At 40.7% G+C, this 20,017-nt stretch overlaps 1 protein-coding gene across 9 annotated transcripts in view; it reads right to left on the bottom strand.

The window, feature by feature from the left end:
• The window catches only part of USP48 (ubiquitin specific peptidase 48), a 91,786-nt gene that overhangs the window by 28,841 nt on the left and 42,928 nt on the right, over positions 1 to 20,017 (bottom strand). For 3 of the 9 annotated variants that reach the window (XM_047869299.1, XM_047869298.1, XM_047869303.1), the window contains 7 exons: positions 17,945 to 18,124; positions 14,414 to 14,542; positions 12,742 to 12,891; positions 8,342 to 8,539; positions 6,585 to 6,699; positions 5,520 to 5,650; positions 4,279 to 4,350 (listed from right to left, as the gene is read on the bottom strand). In XM_047869299.1, the coding sequence (XP_047725255.1) occupies positions 4,279 to 4,350; positions 5,520 to 5,650; positions 6,585 to 6,699; positions 8,342 to 8,539; positions 12,742 to 12,891; positions 14,414 to 14,542; positions 17,945 to 18,124 (975 nt within the window). Of the gene's footprint in view, positions 1 to 4,278; positions 4,351 to 5,519; positions 5,651 to 6,584; positions 6,700 to 8,341; positions 12,892 to 14,413; positions 14,543 to 17,944; positions 18,125 to 20,017 lie in introns of those variants that run through there. The other 6 variants (XM_047869297.1, XM_047869300.1, XM_047869301.1 and 3 more) reach the window with 6 other exon arrangements.

Below are 20,017 nucleotides of genomic sequence, written 5' to 3'. Positions count from 1 at the left end.
AACTCACAAATCGTGACATCATGACCTGACCTGAAGTCAGACGCTTAACCGACTAAGCCACTCAGGCGCCCCAATAAGAGGTTATTTTTACGTAATGACTTACTTTAATGTGGGATGGGTATAAAGAACAACTTAAATTTATTTTGAAGTCAGAAGAGTATATGAATCATTCGTTTTGCTGCAGTTTAACTGTCCCCTGTGCTCCTTGTGATGTTTCTATACTTAGGTACAAATCATCTTAATAACTGCTATGATGATTTAATGTATCTGAATATGAGTTATTATGAGGTCATAAACAACTTTTTTTAGACTTGTATTCTGCAATAAGTTTCCTAAAACGTGAAAGGAAAAAGCCTACCAACTAAGTTCATTCTTGACCAACATCTCCCAATACAGATCAAACCAGTCATGAAAGATTAAATTCACCAAACACACTTGGATGGCCTAATTCCCAAAGATTCTTCTGACAAACACAGAAATCTAGTAGTAAACAATGAGTTCACACATTGTGCGTAAATACCCTCACCCACAAAATCTAGGTTAAACTATAGTAACTTGGGGCATAGAACACCTGAAAAACACATAAAAATAAAACGAAATGCTGTCCAACTATTAACCAATCTGTATAACAAAAAAGGTTTAAGTTACAGGAAGGTTATCCACTTAAATGAATATACAATGAACTGGGTAAGAACACTTAATACATAGAAAGTATCTGCAATAAATACTGAACTCTATAGTAGTAATCGATCTCCTAATGGAGTCTAATCTGGTGATTAATTCACATAAATCTCTGATGTATTAAATATACACGGGGCTTTAGAAATACATCAGGATTTTACTATACAAATATGCAAATTCAAAATAAGGACTTCCAGATAAAAATGACATTTATAACTGTACTTTCAGTGCCTCCTCAAGTATCATTACACCAGAGGAAAGGGATTTTTAAAAAAATTTGTAAAATCATGGTGACAAAGAGAACACAGAGGGAGCAATGCCAACAAACATGTCTGAAGCTTAAGAGCAAATGGATTTGCTCTTAAGAAGAAAAATTAATTTAAATGTGGTGAAGGTCAGGAAGTAACCAGATTTACTACACAGCAGAACAGCCCCCATCGGCCCAGGAATCAGAAGCACACAGAAGTAGGGATGAGATTGCAAAACAGGAGAATAGACCAAAAGTCTCTATTTAGGAGGCAGTTAAAATTCTCAGGCCCTTCCTCAATGCCCTACAGATAAAAGCCACTCTACCCACAGAAGACCACAGGCTTCCCCCTGCACTGGAGGACAGAAAGTGCAGACATGAATGCGGTCATGAGCTGAGAGGGGGACCAGTTAAATGTTTCACACAGAAGGCAAAGGCTCCCAAGCGCTCTTCTCTCTTACAACCCCAGAGCAGCGACAGCACAGTCAGCATTGTCCAGGCATGAAAATGGAAAATGCTGATGGAGAAATCCGAGCACCCAAGAACAGACACCAACAAGGAGAACTCCCGAGCACAACAGCCCAGCCACAGCACCCTAACAGCAAAGCTCGTCATCATTAGCTGCTGCCACACAACCGGCATCCAGAGAGCATCTTGCACAGTACGTGAGGTAGGGCCTGCGCCAAGACAGGCCCGGGTGAGATGTCACAACACTGGGGACAAAAATCTGACAAGCTACCAGAAATGGAAGGGAAAAAAATACCTATAAAGAATGGCTCTGGACAAATGGTACATTGAAAGAGCAACTCTTCCTGCGCTTGGCAAAACTACCCTTCTAGTGTGGTGAACTCGAGGTGATTCTCACCTCTGTGTGGCTCAGTTTACTTATTCATCAGTAAGACAGATAAGACAGTAAGACCTCTCAGCGCTGTTGGAGGGATTAAAGGAGCTAATACCTATACGCTTAGAAAACGACTGGGCACATGGTAAACATTCAATAAATGTTCACCATCATCTTACTATTATTAGTGCGATTACCACCACCACCACCACCACCACCACCACAGCTCAGGAAGGAGTTTTAATATAAATCTAATGAGTGAAGTGGGTTTCTAAGGTACAATATGCTGCACCTGTAAACCCTGGCATCCATGGGCAGACAGTACACTGACAAATGAGGTCCACAAAATCCAGTCGTTGAGAACCATACTTTTGAAATATGAGGTAAAATAGGGGTGCCAGGCCGCCTCAACCAGTGGAGCATTCGCTCTTGATCTCAGAGCACCTGGGTGGCTCAGGTGGTTAAGTGTCCGACTCTTGGTTTCAGCTTAGGTCATGATCTCACAGTTCGTGGGTTCGGGCCCTGCATCGAACTCTGCGCTGGTGGAGCCTGCTTGGGATTCCCTCCTTTGCTCTCTGCCTGTCCCCAGCTCATGCTCTCTCTCTCAAAATAAATAAGCGTTAAAGTAAAAAACAAAAACAAAACTAGATAATGTACAGCAACAAAATGCCACGAAGCTGAGATCAAGCCAACGATCTTAACAAAACAAAACCCCAGCTCTTGTGCTCAATTTCTGCTGAAGAGTGCAGCCCAAGTTCTGAAATCACACTCAGGTCTGCCATGCTTTCTGTCAAAACTATAATACTGAAATGACAAGATGAGACAAGAAGTGGGAAGGCAGAGCAAAAGTCAGCGAGCTAAGGATTAAGATGACATCCGACTTGCGATGCTTTTCTAGCAGTTGGGCAGCACCTCGCAGGAAAGTAGCAATGAGCCACAGAATCCTCAACTCTCGAAAGGGAGACGATTACCCCACTGTCCACACCCATGCTATGATGGTTTAAAAAAAAAACCATCTTGGCTATTCACTTCACCTTTATCTGCTTGTTCTGTCAAGCACTCCAGAGGGCATGTCTAACCCGCATGTGTGTTCCTAGTGTAAGGAAGGGCAAAATGGGAGAAAGGGTGATGTGACAGGAAAGACAGATGGGCTTGGGACCCATAACCCACAAACACCCGAATCCACATCCCACGATGACACCCCCTCCACGTGGTACGGCCAGTGTCTTCAAGGAGTCTTGATACAAAAGCACTAAGGTGCATGAGGGTAAGTATGAGATTATCGCGCGCTGATTCGGAATGAACTAATGAAGTAAGAGTTGGATACGGTTAGGGAGCTCCCGGGTGGCTCAGGTGGTTAAGTGGCCGACTTTGGCTCAGGTCGCGATCTCACGGTTCATGAGTTCGAGCCCCGCATCAAGATGTGGGCTCACAGCTCAGAGCCTGGAGCCTGCCTGAGATTCTGTGTCTCCTTCTTTCTGTCTTTGCCCCTCCCCAGCTCATGCTCGGTCTCTCTCTCTGTCCCTCAATAACTGAATAACAATGTTTAAAAAAGAAAAAAAAAAAAAGAATTGGATACAGTTAGAAATGAGAGAGGAGGAAGGAGACTTATGCAGTAAGTGCCTTTGAGAAGTTGATGCCTCTTTGATGTGCAGACAGCTAACAGAATGGGAAACTGTGTGCCATATACAAGGAGTCTCTTGCAAAAAGTTACTTACTAGAAGTGAGCACTAAGACCAAGTAAGAGATAATCAAATACACAGGATTGATTAAAAAAAATTGGAAATTATCATTAAGAGAACATAGCACACAGTAGCTAGTCAATGGATATCTCAGAAATGAAACCAGAAGTAGCCCTAATAATAAGAAATATATGAATTTTGTTCTGAGAGTATTCAAGTCAAACAAAGACTCTCAGTCATGGGACATAACGGACATTCCTGCCTTCAAACTCAGTCTTTCAATTGACACACGACAAAGTTTCTTTTCTAAATACGGTAAAATCCTATTTTGTATTTTTTTAAAAAAATTGTTTGCAAGGAAAGAACATATGAGAGGCCCTGGCACGAAAGCAGGCAGTAAGAAGTTAACTGGGAAAAAGGACGGGAGAACAGAAATATGAAGAGTCAAGCAGATTAGAAAGCCGGTTTACTGCACCATGACAGCCACATCAGGGCCTACTTCTCTCAGAAACCCGGGGAGAATACTTAACAAAACATCTGTGATACACTAACGTCAGACTAACAACACAAGATGTATGCTTCTAGGGCGCCTGGACGGCTCAGCCGGTTGAGCATCCGACTTTGGCTCAGGTCATGATCTTGTGGTTTGAGAGTTCGAGCCCCATGCCGGGCTCTGTGCCGACAGCTCCGAGCCCGGAGCCTGCTTTCGGATTCTGTGTCTCCCTCTCTCTCTTCCCCTCCACTGCCCGCACGCTGTCTCTCTGTCTCTCCCTCTCTCAAAAATAAAATAAAACATTAAAAAAAAAAGATGTATGCTTCTAGCTTACCATGTGGGCACAGAATGTCTTCATTAAAATTTAATTCCTCCTCCTCTTCTTTCCTTTCTTCTTTTGATTCCTCTAATCAAAAGAAATACAGATAATAATCATTCTAGCTGTTATATTTGAAGGTCAAAGCAGCAGTACCGCTGAGCACGATTCCGAACAAAGAAAACTTGAAACATTCCAAAAATTAGACCCAAGTGATTCGTACGTGGTTATGCTAAGAAGCGCTATGTTTCTTTCCCTTAAAAGGAAAGAAAAATATCTGAGTGGCAGTTTTACTTTTTAAAGATTTAGATTATGCAAGAAAATGTTCCCTTTTTTTTTTTTCAAATTGAAAAATACTTTACATCTCCTTCCATTAATTCTAGTCAAGCTATTCAGAATACAGGATCTTAAACCAAGTTAATCATCCACATGTCACGTTATTTTCACCTACCTCTTCTTTTAGGGGTTTGAACGGAAAACTTCAGAAAAGGCTAATGAGAAATAAGGACTTAACCGATAACATCAAAAACGTATAGTAAGTACTGTGCGTTTCCTGTTAACATTTCTCTTCCAACATCTGCTTTTCCTATTTGTCTGCATTGTGTCACCATGAATTTGTAGTTGTGTGTAACAGGAACAAAATCCTTAAGCATAAGGAGATTCGAGTAACTACGTAGGGGTTTTAGTTTATGTTAAGTATACATTTTTAATACGCTTAAGATAATATGTAAAGAATATTTATTAATCATTAAAAAGCTCAAGTGGAAGGGCACCTGGTTGGTTCAGTTGGTCAAACATCTTGGTTTCAGCTCAGGTCATGATCCCAGGGTCCCGCAGTCAAGCATGGAGCCTGCTTCGGATTCTGTCTCCCTCTCTGCCCCCCTCCCTCACTTGAGCATGTGTGTGCGATTTCTCTCTCAAATCAGTAAAAAATGAAAAAGAAAGGACACTGACCAGGTAACTGTCTCCTCATTCCGTCACAAACACAATGAACTTCTCAAATAAATAAATGGCCATGGTTAATCTCAGTGATAATTTTGAAAGGCACAGTCTTGACACTGCTCTATCATTTTTCATCTATCAGACTAGTAAAAACTGATGTGAACGGTGTACGATTTATGTTGACAAAAGCACTGGAAAACAAGCCCCCAACATACTTTCTGGAGGAAATTTACCAATACGAGTCAGTACATGGCAATTCCGTACGGGTATGTCGCGGTATAGTTTATGACCACTGACACACTAGTTTTCAACATTACCTTTATTTAAGGTGTTGCCGTTCATCTTCCCGTTGCTTTGGTCGACGTCCCCATCTTGTTCGTCTAGTTGCTCGAGAGCCAGCTGGCGCCAGCTGCGCAAGGAAGATTTCCCTACCCAAAACCCGTCATTGCTGTGGAACAGAGACCACGTGACGTCACGCAAGTAGGATTTCCTGAGGCCCCCATCCCCTCTTTACCTGTAAAGGCCACAACTAGAACGAATTACTAACGTTCAAACTCTGTTGTCCACACCATTTTTATCCCCCTCCTGCATCCTGGCCATTTTTCCTCATCACTACTGAATAGCACAGATCTCATATTCATTCTGGTTCCATCCCAAATCTCGTCCGGCTTCCTCAGTTACGTTCACGCCCGACACGACTCAGCTGGCTACTCTCTTTCACGTGACTACCAGGCACAACCACATATAGCTGTGCCTTCAAGGACATCTGTAGGTACTCTCACACACATCCACGTCTATATGCAAACACACATCTGAGGATTCATTAGGCTGTTTACAGAATGATCAAAAACAGTGAATAATATTTATTTGGAAAACACGCACCTTCAATTAAACCCAGACATAACAGGTGCCATACTAAATGCCACCTGATTTTGTTGGTTCCTGGGTGCAAGATACTCTGTGGAGTGATGCTCGACATACTACAAGTACCCTGGGTATTTTCGACAAGGGCCCTCCACGGGGGACCATTTGTTAATACACGTCATGCTCTCTAAAGGGGGCACCCCCACGCCTGCCAGGAGTACTGACAATTCCACTCCGGAACGCACTAACATGCTGCTTGGTTTGGTCGGACTGCAGACCCACACCTCTGCTTCTACTTTTCTAACAGAGGGAGTGCAGTCACAAAGGCTGTGTCACTTGGCTTTCCTTATCTTTGCCGCAGTGGCAACCATTGCGACATTTAATCTAGCTGTCAACCACCGCATCACCCTTTCCTCAAAACATCCTAACTCCTATGGTCTGGAACTAATAAGCCGCTGCGTGATTTCCTCTCACAACTGTTGCAGCTCGTCATAAACAGCATGCGCTGTGTAACATACCCCTTTACTGTTGCTTTTAGCAGATTATTGACAGTTTTATAGTCTTCATTTAGTTGATTCTTCAGACGTAACACGCGACAACGTTCTACCACACACTCCTTACACAGGGCTTTCACTAGAGGGAGTGAAAGGAAACGGTTCATTCACATACTGATTTCCTGATAGGGAAGTGTCAGTACTACACAGAACACAGAATTCTCAATCAAAGTTGCATGTTTTGATAGCAGAGCAGATCAGCATATATCCTACGTTACTTAGGCGATACAGATTTCAAAACACCAATACTGTTCTGTACATGAAGAACAATGCGAGGCGAGATGTCACCATTCGCTACAACTACCTATGCTATCTACTATTTTACGAGATTTAGATGCCTATTTTACAAGACTGTAGTTAAATAATGGAGGCTCTCAGGTGGGGGGGAGGGCACAGAGGAGTGTCAACATATCTGACAACTATAAATGTAATGTTAAATGAGAGCTTCGTGGGGGTATGAAATATTGGAACACTTCAAAGCACAGAAAGCACAGAACACTACAGGGAAAAACACCACCAAGGCCCCAAACTCACAGCTGCAGGAATCACGAAATGTGATTTTGGTTTTTTTACTTTATTTATTTACGTTGAGGAGAGTGGAGAGGGGCACAGAGAGGAGGAGAGAGAATCCCAAGCAAGCTCTGCACTGTCAGTGCAGAGCCCGACGTGGGGCTCAACTGAGCCACCCAGGCAGCCCTGAAATGTGATTCTTGGAATGATATAATCACTGTTTAGTTCACTGATCGTGAATCAAAAACAAACTGGGCAAGCAAAACTCCAGATGTGTACAAGAGAAGGTCTGAATCTTGCAGTTAAATGCCAGTTTTTATGCAGTAAGTTGTACGACCACGCTCCCCCTTTCTACTAAATTAAATGCTGTTTTCGGAAAAGGGGAGCGTGGTCGCACAATTTTATTAGATTCACCGACAGACTGGAGGGAGGCCTTGTGTGGCCAGTAGCTCATTAAAAGGAAAGTGTTTTGAGGAGAGACAACCGGACGCAAACGGACTACGGACACTACATGGTTATAAATACCTCTGCATTCAAGGTGGCATCACGTAGCTTCCATTCATAAGCTAAGTGAACAATCTACGGAAGTCAAATCAGATGTGCAATCTACCAGACCAAGGTTCAAGTACTCTGAAGACTACTGTACAAACTAATAAAAGACTACGTGGTTTCCTCAAAAGAGGAAAATTTTGTCTTTGAGAGGGCAAAATCCACCGTTAAAACTCAAAGAAAAGTGTCAGTTTCTTTTCTAACATTACAAATATATGAGGTCTAGGAGCACCTGGGTGGCTCCACTGGGTAAGCGTCCAACTCTTGATCTCGGTTCAAGTCATGATCTCAGTTCAAGTCATGATCTCACGGTTCGTGAGTTGGAGCCCCCTGTCCGAAATCTGTGCTGCCAGTGCGGAACCTGCTTGGGATGGATTCATTCATTCATTCATTCATTCATTCATTCTCTCTCTCTCTCTCTCTCCGTCCTTCCCCCATTTATGTGCTCTGTCTCTCTCAAACATAAATAAATAAACCTTAAAAATAAAATAAAAATAGCTTATAAGGTCTAATGCTGCATAACTTCTCTCATTAGCAAACCCTTTCTACAAAGCGTTAAGGAGCATTTGCTCTGGCTGTCACAGTTTGGGTGAGATGATCAGAGACCACAAGCTGAGGACTTAAGGCATTACTTTTTCAGCAGAGAAAACACCTCGAATTACCAGTTAGTCTTGGTCCTCCTCCATATCTACTATAGAAAATGTCAGCCGCATATTCAGATATTCTCTTCATAATTGATATCTTATCAGGATGAAGCTTGTCATGGGAACACAGGCAAGCGTGATTATCGATAGGCTTGGTGGGTGTCGATTCATCCAACCATTTCTGTAGCCACTCGAGAGAGACAAATTCATAGGGCTCTGAGGAAAAAAGCAAAAGAAAGCATCTATGTATTTTCACAGCTTTTTGACTAAGTGATACTCATTTTCCTCAAAAGACAATACAAACTCTGTCCAAAGTTAGCAGAATCAGAAGAATCACTATTCAGGGAAAATGTTGAGGAGTTTGACATAAAACTCCATTTAACTAACCCTCTTCTAGGTCAAGGAGCTGTGCACGATAGGAGACTGCACAGTTCCCTATGAGAGCGGCTGGTATTATTAACCACATTCTACAAAAGAGGCATCCACAGAGAGAAGTGTCTTGCTTGATAGCACAGCAGAGTTCTGATCAGGACACCCATGACTGTCGACTAGAGGCCATGCTCCACACATTGGCGCGCAAATCATATAACCTCATTCCCTACTATGTTCATTTCATAAATGATTTTCATAAACACTTCTCACCAATATGTGAAATACATCTGGAAATGAAAATGAAGAGACTGAGTTCCAAGTTATAAATTAACCTCAGAAAAAATTTTACAAATTAACCTCATCAGCCATAACCACACTTTTATAAGCCAGTTTTAACCACTGAACTTTTTTTCTTCATCCGAGAGGATACTGGTGTCACTTAAAACGTATTTGATTTCCCCACCCCAGTCCGTATCATGAGCTATTTGTTATATAACGTATATCAAGAAAGTAAGTTATTTTATACAAATTCCAGTATGAATTACACTAGAATTGAATTGTTTGCGACTTTGACGTTACAAAAATTTAGATAAAACTGAACCACCTCAAAATGAGTTTTCATTTGGGAAAACAAGAGTCCCAGAGTTCCCTAAAAGTCAAAATTAAGGACAAAGGGCCAGCTTTGATTACTTACAAAGATCTCCAGTGAGTCCCAGCATAAAACATAGAAGAAAACATACAGAGATTGAATTTACGTATTTGTATCATGTACTACTTCTGATGAGATCTGAGGGATAGACAATTCAATGCAAAGCCCATTTTGACCAATTGTATACTTCTCTTAGAGTTAGTGACAAGTCTAGAAAACTACTTTCCATTTAAGTTCAGTGTGAAACACTTCAATTTTTACAAAAACAAAATTCAGCATGATCGCATCCCGTATTTGTTCTAAGACTGTACATCGTCAACTGAGAGCCTTCTGATGGATTGGTCAGCCCTAATGCAGCTGCAGAGAAAGAGCTCATGACTGCCAAGTTGAGACCAAGGTCTAATCCAAGTTCTGCCACCAAGAAACTGAACTTGAGCAAGTCACTTGAACTCTCTATGCTTCAGGTCTTTTATTTGTAAAATGAAGGTAATAATACCTGCCTTCTACCTACCTCACAGGGATGTTGTTGAATGTAAAAGATAAGATATGTGAAGCATTTTGAGCTTTTTGGAAGAAAAGAGATATAGAAAAGTTAATCATACATTCACACAATATATAAAGTGGAGACCTTAAGATTCAGTATAGGTAACATGGTTGTGACACTCTACAATATATAATGATACAGCTAATTAAATTCAAGATACTTCCCAATTTTATTTGGCATTTATCGAGTTTAATCTGCCAGGGACAGAGTACACCTGGTTATCTTCAGAATTTTACTAATATACATGATCTCTGTCCAAGAAAGCAAAATGAAACTCTTAGCATATCTAATCCTTTCTCAAATATAGTCACATAGATTAAAATTTTTACTAATCTGAAGACCATCAAAGGAGGGAAAACTGAACTGTGACACAGAGCAACATTCAAGAACCATTCACCTGGTGTTCTCATGTCCCCAGGTGCTGGGGAGGGAAGAGCAGACAATGCCCACTATTGCTAACTGCAAACAAACCATAAGGATCCCGACCCTCACAAGAAAAGGAGTCCAGGAAGTACAGAAAACACCCTGTGCCAAGGGCCGGCTGCTGGAATTGAAAGCCCAGGGTGGCTGTGCCCCGGACCCGTATGATAATGTGGCTCAAAGGCAATCTGCTTCAGACAAGATTTCCCAATCCCCTACTCGAATCCCACAGAAAACTTCCAAGTGAAGGTTACTGTTTTCGTTTTGACCAGTTACATACGAATTAAAAGTAAGTCATGAAGATCAGAAAAATCACATCTGATTTTACAGTAAGAGGAGGAAGGGAGAGAGCAGAGAGCAGTTCTGGGGTTCTGATGGAATTCTGTATTATTAATTCTACTGATTTTCTAGATTCAGGGTGCTAGTTTTAGTGTGCTGGAGGACCCATGGAAGGAAGAGGGGCTGTGGTTCACATAGGTCTGTCTTTCCATTCCCAATCCCAATTACTATAAAGAGTTGGATCAGTCTCTGCCAAGAGTTCCCAGACAATCAGGGATGAGCTCAAGTCTCAAGAGTTAAGGCAGATCTGCTTCTGGAGAGTTTTTACACTACTGACGTTTCTGTCCTAGAGAAAGACTCATGGCAGATTCCCTATGATTTGTGATCTAGCAAACCAGCTCAGCACTGTCTTCCGAAGGCATGGGTAATCAAGCACCGAAAAAGGAATGCGCACTCTAATCGCCAAGGTGGAAATACTGAACGGTCTATCATCTCACCATTTCACAAAACAGGAAAGCACTTGTGACAGTATTTACCAGAGAGAAATGTACATTTTGGTTAAAGTTATGTATAACTTTTTTTTTTTTTAAATGCCTGAATTTTGAACATAAGGAAATCCCTTGGGGGAATTATAAAAGTCTACAAAGACTGTGGCCTCAAAGATATTTGCAACACTTCACCTAGAGATACTTTACCATTATTTGCAGATACCTTATTTAAATTTCAATAAAAAGGGCCAAAAGTGTCTGTGTTCCCGATGAGGCATATGTTTTAGGATAAATGACTCTTCTTTTATATAAATGTTCACAAACACAAGTAAGAGTTAGAAAATGCATAACAAAGACTAGGATTGGCAGCACAAAACCACATTCATCTGATTTTGGATTTTCAACACTTAACACGACATAGATATTCTACTATGTATGTTTACTGCAAATGGGAGGAAGATGTTCCTAACTAGTAAAAGTATTGATAACAGAGAGATATTCTAAGAACACAAGAGCAGTTTCTTAGAGACTGAAAACAGCCAAGAGATGCCCAAGTATGTGCTGACCAGACACATCCCGCCTTTGGACAATGCGGTTTTAAAAGAGCGGGACTTAACTGCATCTAACATAAAATGCAGTTTTGAACCATTCTCTTGTCCAGTGAATGCAGAAAACTAGGAATACAGTTCAAAAAATAGATTTCTAGGTCTCAACTCCTTTGAATAAATTTAGGTATTTGAATCATATTCATGTCCAAATCATTTTCAGTAACATCAGGGTCAGTCTCATTCTTTAGAATAATCCCAACCCTTGGGACAGAGTGAGACCAACGCATTACAAAAAAAAGTCAGAATCAAATAAAGATGTGGTTTAGAAAGAACTGTTCAGAGTCACTCTTACAGATTTAGCAATTTATATTCATCTTTTGTTTAAAAGAGTATACCAGTAATGGAAAAATAAGATATGAAAAAGACAAAACCACAAGTACAATTATACTTGAGTATTTATCTTCAAAATTTAGGATTAAATTGCCTCTCTTCTTTACGTAGGAATTGGACATGGGGAAGTCTGCCTAGGAAACGTTAATGACACATCGTTACCAATGGTACTGAAGGCTTAAAAAGTTGGGATTTTCTAAGGCACTAGGTAAACTTGAATAAACATACACAGTAAAGGGATGAGCTGGCTTGTGTGGGATAATTCTTAAGAAATTAAGGGTCAGCAGAAAGCTCTCCATTCTTAGCATAATATTTGATATTAAATTTCAAATTAGTATAATAGTATCATTAAAAATAGTACACAGACAAGACTGCCTGTTAAGACTGTCAGGGCAGTGAGTTGCTTCCATAACCCAATCAGATTTTTAAGAACAAATTAATATCTCACAAAATAGAAATGCCTGTAAGACTCATACATATGCAGAATGCTGACCTAAACCTTTTAATTTGTTAAGAGCTTCCCATTCTTAAAAGTACATGATAATGAAAACTATATGGAATGCTATGCATCAAATTATTGCTCGTTTACATAGTAATTTTATAGTGCTTAAGCTGGCGTTAGTGGGTTATAAGAAAGGGTAGGGGAAAGTTTGTTCATGTACATTTGTGAACACGAAAGAAACAAGGCACATAATGGCAGCAGTGCTGTCCCAGAATATCTTACAGACCAGCTCCAGCAGGTAACCTTTGGTACAGCTCCTTAACCTCTTCGTGTTTTGCTTTTCCTTTATCCACACTTTGCTTACGCATCTCGGCCATTTCAATACACCACTCCTCAAACTTGGAATTATCCCGATCTACCAGCTCTTGAAGAAAGGCTATTCAAAAGAGAAAGACAAAAACTAATGTTTTCCTGTTTTCAAAGACACAGAACCATGCCAATCTCAAAATTACAGCAAATATCGGTTAGGATTCTGGCGGGAACTTCCTACTGCAGTCTCCTTTTCTGTAAGAGATCTATAACCTGCAGACAAGAGTAAAAATGGAAACAGCCACTTGAATGATACTAGGTAATTCCCAATCTGGTTCTCTATGATGTCACCAGACAACTGGAGCCATCAAATGGCTCACAAATACCACTTAAAAACAGATGATGCCACAGACCACAGTCCAGTAGTAGGTAAGATGACAATTTAAGACCGCCCTCAGGCCTGTAACAACTCTTCCCCACCCCCCACCCCTTCTTAATTAAGTAAACTCTAAGCCCATGCCCATGGTGAGGCTTCAACTCATGACCCTGAGATCAAGAGTTGCATACTCTACCAACCGAGCCAGCCGGGCACCTTGCTAAGTGGGTAAAACCCACTTGTATGCTTTACAAATTAAACCAAATGGTTCCTTAAATACATATTTTCTTACCTACAGAATTTTAAAAATTGTTTGTGGTTTTCTTTGGGAGGGAAGGGGTCAGTGGAACAGTTCTGTTAAAAGTTCCTTTATTTTTTGGGTGCTTGGGTAGCTCAGTTAGGCCTCCGAGTCTTGATGTCGGCTCAGGTCACAATCCTGGGGTTCCTGAGACTGAGCCCCATGTCGGGCTCTGTGCTCAGAGCCTCCCTTGGATTCTCTCTCTGGCTCTCCCCGACTCGTGCAGGCTATCTCTCATTCTTGCTCTCTCAAAATAAACTTTTTTTTAAATGGTACCTTTATTTTAAAAAACTCACTACTTACTTACTTACTTACTTATTTATTTATTTATTTATTTATTTATTTAGATTTTATTATGGATCTGAAGCGGGCTCTGTGCTGACAGCAGAAGCCCAACCCGGGGCTCGACCCACGACCCGAGATCATGACATGAGCCAAAGTTGGGCATTCAACCGACTGGGCCACCCAGGCACCCCAAAATTTTGTCATTTTTAAGTAATCTCTACACCCAACATGGGGCTCAAACCCACTACCCATGAGATCGAGTCACACACTCCACCAAATGAGCCGGATAGGCACCCCCAAAATTCACTACTTTAAAAGCAAATTTGTGATTATATTTACTTTCACCAACACTTACTATCTGCAATCAACCTATCTTAATAAATTAAAACAGGAAGTTTTTATTTTTGTAATTATCTTTAAATGTTTTATTTATTCTTGAGGGAGAGTGTGAGCGGGCGAGGGACAGAGAGGGGGGAACAGAAGATTTGAAGCGGGCTCTGTGCTGAGCACAGCAAGCCTGATGAGGGAGGGGCTCAAACTCACAAACCATGAGATCATGACCTGAGCAGAAGTCAGACGCTCAAACGACTGAGCCACCCAGATGCCGCTAAAGCAGTAAGTTCTTGTCACTGACCTTTGAGCACAGTATTCTAACATATTTGCCTTATGTAACCCTGGAAAACTGCTTACCTGGTACCTGAACAATTGTGTTGGGTTTTTCTTGAGTTTGTAGTCTATACACCAACATGTATGCATTTCGAGAGCAGTGAGTTCCTTTGCCACACTTGGGTTTACGTGTCTGGGACTTAGAAGGTTCTGCTGAGGTCGAGAAATAAAAGATAACTAAATTAGAATGCCTCTAGTATGTTCATCCTTTTGCAGGGGAGGGGAAGGAGGGGGGCCACAGAAAACAAATTTCTATAATACACGTTCAAGATACTTTAACAGGGATCTGAAACATTAAAAGGCAATACAAATTCAGCACGCTCTTTAGATGCTTGAGTATTTAAACAAGCTTACTACCCTACCCCCTTTGCCTGCCATATTCCATTTCTATAAGATGGTAAGAAAGTACTATTTTTCAGGAAGAAAAACCTAGAACCAAATAAAAGGTACTACTGCTATGAGTTTATTTTAATGTCGATCTTAAATTACAAAAGTAAGTCCAGGGGCGCCTAGGTGGCTCAATCGGTAAAGAGTCTGACTCTTGATTTTGGCTTAGGTCATGATGGTGCAGTTAGTGAGATCGAGCCCGATGTCGGGCTCTGTGCTGACAGCGCAGAGCCTGCTTGGGATTCTCTCTCTCCCTCTCCCTCAGAATAAATAAGTAAACTTAAAAAGATTTTAAAAATCGGGGCGCCTGGGTGGCTCAGTCAGTTGGGCATCCGACTTCAGCTCAGGTCATGATCTCAGGGTTTGGGAGTTTGAGCCCTGCATTGGGCTTGCTGCTGTCAGTGTAGAGACAGCTTTGGATCCTCTGATCACACCCTCTCTCATCCCTCCCCCAATTTGTGCACTCGAGCTCTCTCCAAAATGAATATTCTTTGAAGGATTAAAAAAAAAAATACAGTAAATCCAGATTATGACAGAGAACACACTGATGGTTCCCAGAGCAGAGGAGGGCAGGCAGCTGGGTGAAACAGATGATGGGGATTAGGGAGTACACTGGCAGATGAATTGTTGACTCACTATATGTTAACTGGAATTAAAATCAAAATTCAACAAGAAGTTATAAAAAAAAAAAAATACGCAGATTTAATTGCCCAAAGAAGTAAAATAGCATGTTCAAAATAGTGAAATGCTAATGAGCATAAAGATTAGCCACTAATCTCTACAAATTCAGTAGCATGGCATTCATTCCTAAGTGTTCTGCCTGGCAAGTGGATCACATGAAAGTGATCTTCAGATTGGTGCCTAGGATCCAGGGGTAACCTTCCGGTGGTATGAGATCATGCTTACTTCTCAGGAAATCAATTACCAGATCTCCAATTCACTATATACTTTTGTAGAATCGAGCTGCCTCAAAGCTGAGGTTCCACTGATAGCTCCTGCCTCTCCTTCCTCAGTCATCCCTCTCCCACTTTACAAAGGAAAGATATAACCTCATCCAGGGATTAAAAAAAAATTCTCAGCCATGTCATTAAAAGATGTGTTTACAATAAAATTTTGCTTTTTATTTGATTCAGGAGTATTCTATAACATACTCATATGGGATTGACCAATGTGGTGATATTTATAATTTAAAAGATAAAGCAGGATCCTGAGGCAAGGGGGGGGGGGCAGGAGGGAGAAGGGGAAAGGGAGAAGGATATTGGGGGGAAAAAAGAAAAAGTTCAATCAAAAAGAACTTTAACTATTTAGAGCTGTATGGTTAAACAAATCTGAAGTATATTCCATTAGAATAAAATTCTGCAGGGTCAGATGGAAATACTAGTATGGGAGAAAGGGGGAGGGTTAAAAGTGTCCCGCTATAAACAAAGACCAATTCATATGTCTCTGAAATGGTGGGTATTGACTGTTAACTAATTTCATTTGGACGCTCTTAAAAGTGATGTTCCAGTTTCACTATGTCAGAAAATCACATTATTTGGAGCACTTAAAATTAAGATGAAAATGTCGGGTTTTAAAACATGCAAGGAACGCAAATTCGTTCAATATTCTTATAGAGAATACAGGAACAAAAAGTTTGAAGACCACCATAACAGTAAATTAAAAACGTCAGGAGCATATACAGTAAAGAGGCAGTTGGGCACTTCTAACCAGAAAGTATTATGATTTAACGTGTTCAATTCTTTGTAGAAGATGGGAATATAAAACAATTCATAAAAGTTCATAATAGAATACAGGTGAAAATGACTCGTGGAATTTAACAAACAAGGATTTTCTGTTTTTGATGAAAAGAAAACAACAGATGAAAGCTGTAACGAACATTGCATAGTGGCATTAAAACACTGGGATGGAGGGGCGCCTGGGTGGCTCAGTCGGTTAAGCACCTGACTTCGGTTCAGGTCATGATCTCACGGTTTGTGGGGTCGGGCTCTGTGCTGACAGCTCAGAGGCTAGAGACTGCCCTGGATTCTGTATCTCCCCCTCTATCTCTCAAAAATAAACATTAGAAACAAACAAAAAAACACCGGAATGGAATCCTGATAGGTGTGGAGTCTCTTTCTCTTGAACTACTCTAAAATTTAGGGCTGCTTAGAAATAGTAGATAGGACAGCCTTACCAATGCTTTTATTCCTACAATTCTGACTAAAATGAAGACAAATCAAATAAACCTCAGTGAAGAACAGTCAAATAAAACCACGACACAATTATTCATAATTTAAAGCTACATCTCAGTTTTGTTCCCAGAAAGACTCTCACAATAAGAAAAATTATAAGCAAAGGTTAAGACCTTGAGTGTTAACTAAGATGGGATGGGAATAACATTGCTGAATATCTATAAACACCTGTTATTTAAAAACAGAAAACACCTCTCTCAATTACAAGAATATCGTTGCCACTTAAATATCTGCAGAAAGATCTACCCACATGCCTGGAAAGCCAACTCCAATGGCCATGCTCCTCCCTGACACCTTGGGCAAGTGGTTCTGATCCATGAAGAACCTTGGAGGAGGCACACACCCATTCCCATTCCTTTTCTCTTATTTAGACTCCCAAGTCCAAGCCTCATCCAAGAATGACAAACACGGCGACAGAGTAATGAAAAGTTCAGCTGAGATGGCTTCTACTGGAAAAAGTGTGCACTTCGTTAGGGAAGGGATGGGTCTTCTGGCCCAAGAAAATGGACAGGATGACAGCTCCAGAGTAAGGTGCTATTCACAAAGCACTGTAAAGGCAGACCTCATCACTACAAAATCGCAAGCAGCTTACTCCCCAGAGGCATTGCATCACACTCTGGGGATGGCATAAGATACCTAACAGGGAGGAGTAGGTACTGTTCTCAGAGCAAAGGTCCCCTGCTAGAGGTATTTCTCCAACATACATCTCCCGACACAAAGAAAAACATCATGGAAACCATCTCTGGAGGAAAATCTTTTTTTTTTTTTTAATTCAGGCATTGCTAACAAAAGATGTTCAGAGATTTTACGTGTGTTTAAGACATGCAAATACCCTTAATAACCCATACCAATCTTGGGCCATAAAAATTTATCAAAATATTTCCAGTAAAAAAAAAATTTATATTTTAAAAGGGCACTCACAACTTAAAGGTTTTACCTAGATCTTCCTCAATCCCTAGTTGTAATTTCTTCCCCTCCATCTTTTCTATGTCTTCGTCATTAAACTTATACCATTCACCGGACTGTGGATCTTTCACATGGGCAATGTAGTGGCCAGAATAAGCACTCACTCCTCTGTGTATAAGGACTGCACTCAGTTCATACACATAGGACCCACCTGGAGAAAGAGAAAGGGAGAAAGTAAAAAACGTTTTGGAGAACAATATTTCTTCTTCTATCCTGAGCCTTAACTGTAATGATTAAAATTGTTTTCCTATCTGATAGAATTCAAAACATGTCCCTTTTTTTTTTTTTTTTTTTTTACAAAAAATTTAGTTTTACAAAGTAATATAGAGATGCTATCTTAAGCACCTGACTGTACTGACTCTCCATTTCCCTCGCAAAATATACAGATGGAAAGCTATCGCACTCTGGGCACCCAGGTCAGGGTTACAAAGCTATTCTGTAGTACACTTTGCTATTCCGCATGAATTGGCTCACCTATATACTTACCAAGAATCAGGTGATCATATTCTTCTCACAAATTACTTATACAAACTAATGAGATGGGAGTGTGAAATTAAAAAAATTTTTTTTCAAGAAGAAAAATGTTTTAGAAAAAATTAGAGAGAAGCCATTAAGAAAAACTGCTGTCAAAACAGGCATAGGCCAAGATAACTGGAAACAGGAGAGAAAACATTAAAATTTAGAATGAGGTGGGGCACCTGGGTGGCTCAGTCGGTTGAGCGGCTGACTTCGGCTCAGGCCATGATCTCACAGTTCACGGGTTCAAGCCCCACGTCGGGCTCTGTGCTGACAGCTCAGAGCCTGGAGGCTACTTTAGAATCTCACTCTCTCTTTCTCTCCCCCTGCCACCACCCACCCCCCGTCTCTCACAAATGAATAAACGCTAAAAAATTAAATTAAAAAATCTAGAATGAGGGGCATGTGGCTATCACAGTCAGAAGAGCGTGCGACTCTCAATCAAAGTTCTGAATCTGAACCCCCATGTGGAGTGCAGAGATGACTTAAATAAATAAAACTTCAAATAAATAAAAATACAGAATGATTCTGCACTGAGGTTTCTTCAGAAGTATTTTTAAATTCCTATTTCACTTTAAAGAAAACCAATAAATAAACAAAAGCATATTATGCACATGGTTTATGCAAGAGAAGGCCTTACCCATTTATCCAAATATCGGCAAATGAACATTGCCATTTTCAGATACAATATTCTAAAGCTTTTTTTTTTTTTTCAACATTTATTTATTTTTGGGACAGAGAGAGACAGAGCATGAACGGGGGAGGGGCAGAGAGAGAGGGAGACACAGAATCGGAAATAGGCTCCAGGCTCTGAGCCATCAGCCCAGAGCCCGACGCGGGGCTCGAACTCACGGGCCGCGAGATTGTGACCTGGCTGAGGTCGGACGCTTAACCGACTGCGCCACCCAGGCGCCCCGCTAAAGCTTTTTTTAAAGAAAATCTTTTAAACCAATCATGGGGAGAAATACATATGTACCGGAAAAAAAAAATCACTTCTATTTTATTAAAAATCAGAGAACAAAAAACTAATTAGCAACTCCATAATACAGACAGAACCACTAATGACACTGAGACCTGCAGTTTTTTCTAACAAATATATCATTAACATCTTTCTATATCATTAAACATCCTAAAACTTATGGTAGTGGCACCTGGGTATCTCAGTCGGGTAAGCGTTCTTGACTCTTGATTTCAGCTCAGGTCATCTCAGGGTTTCGTGAGTTCTGCATGGAGCCTGCTTAGGACTCTCCCTCTCTCCCTCGCTCTCTGCCCCTCCCCTGCTCGTGCTCCTGTCTCTCTCAAAATAAATAAACATTAAAAAAAATCAGATATGATAAAGAACCAAACTGAACTTCTAGAAATGAAAATTATAATAACTCAAAGTCAAAACTCTACAGAAAGGCTTAACGGTAGATTAGGTTCACCTGAACAGAGAAATCAGTAAAGTAGAAGGTGGGGCTAAAGAAATTCTGGGACACACAGGACAAAGAATGGAAGAGTCAGGGAACACCTTAACAAACACCTATTG

This window comes from Prionailurus viverrinus, chromosome C1 (assembly GCF_022837055.1).
Source record: "Prionailurus viverrinus isolate Anna chromosome C1, UM_Priviv_1.0, whole genome shotgun sequence".
NCBI classification, from domain to species: domain Eukaryota; kingdom Metazoa; phylum Chordata; class Mammalia; order Carnivora; family Felidae; genus Prionailurus; species Prionailurus viverrinus.
The sequence above is the reverse complement of the archived record's forward strand: the minus strand, read 5'-3'. Positions and strand labels throughout refer to the sequence as shown.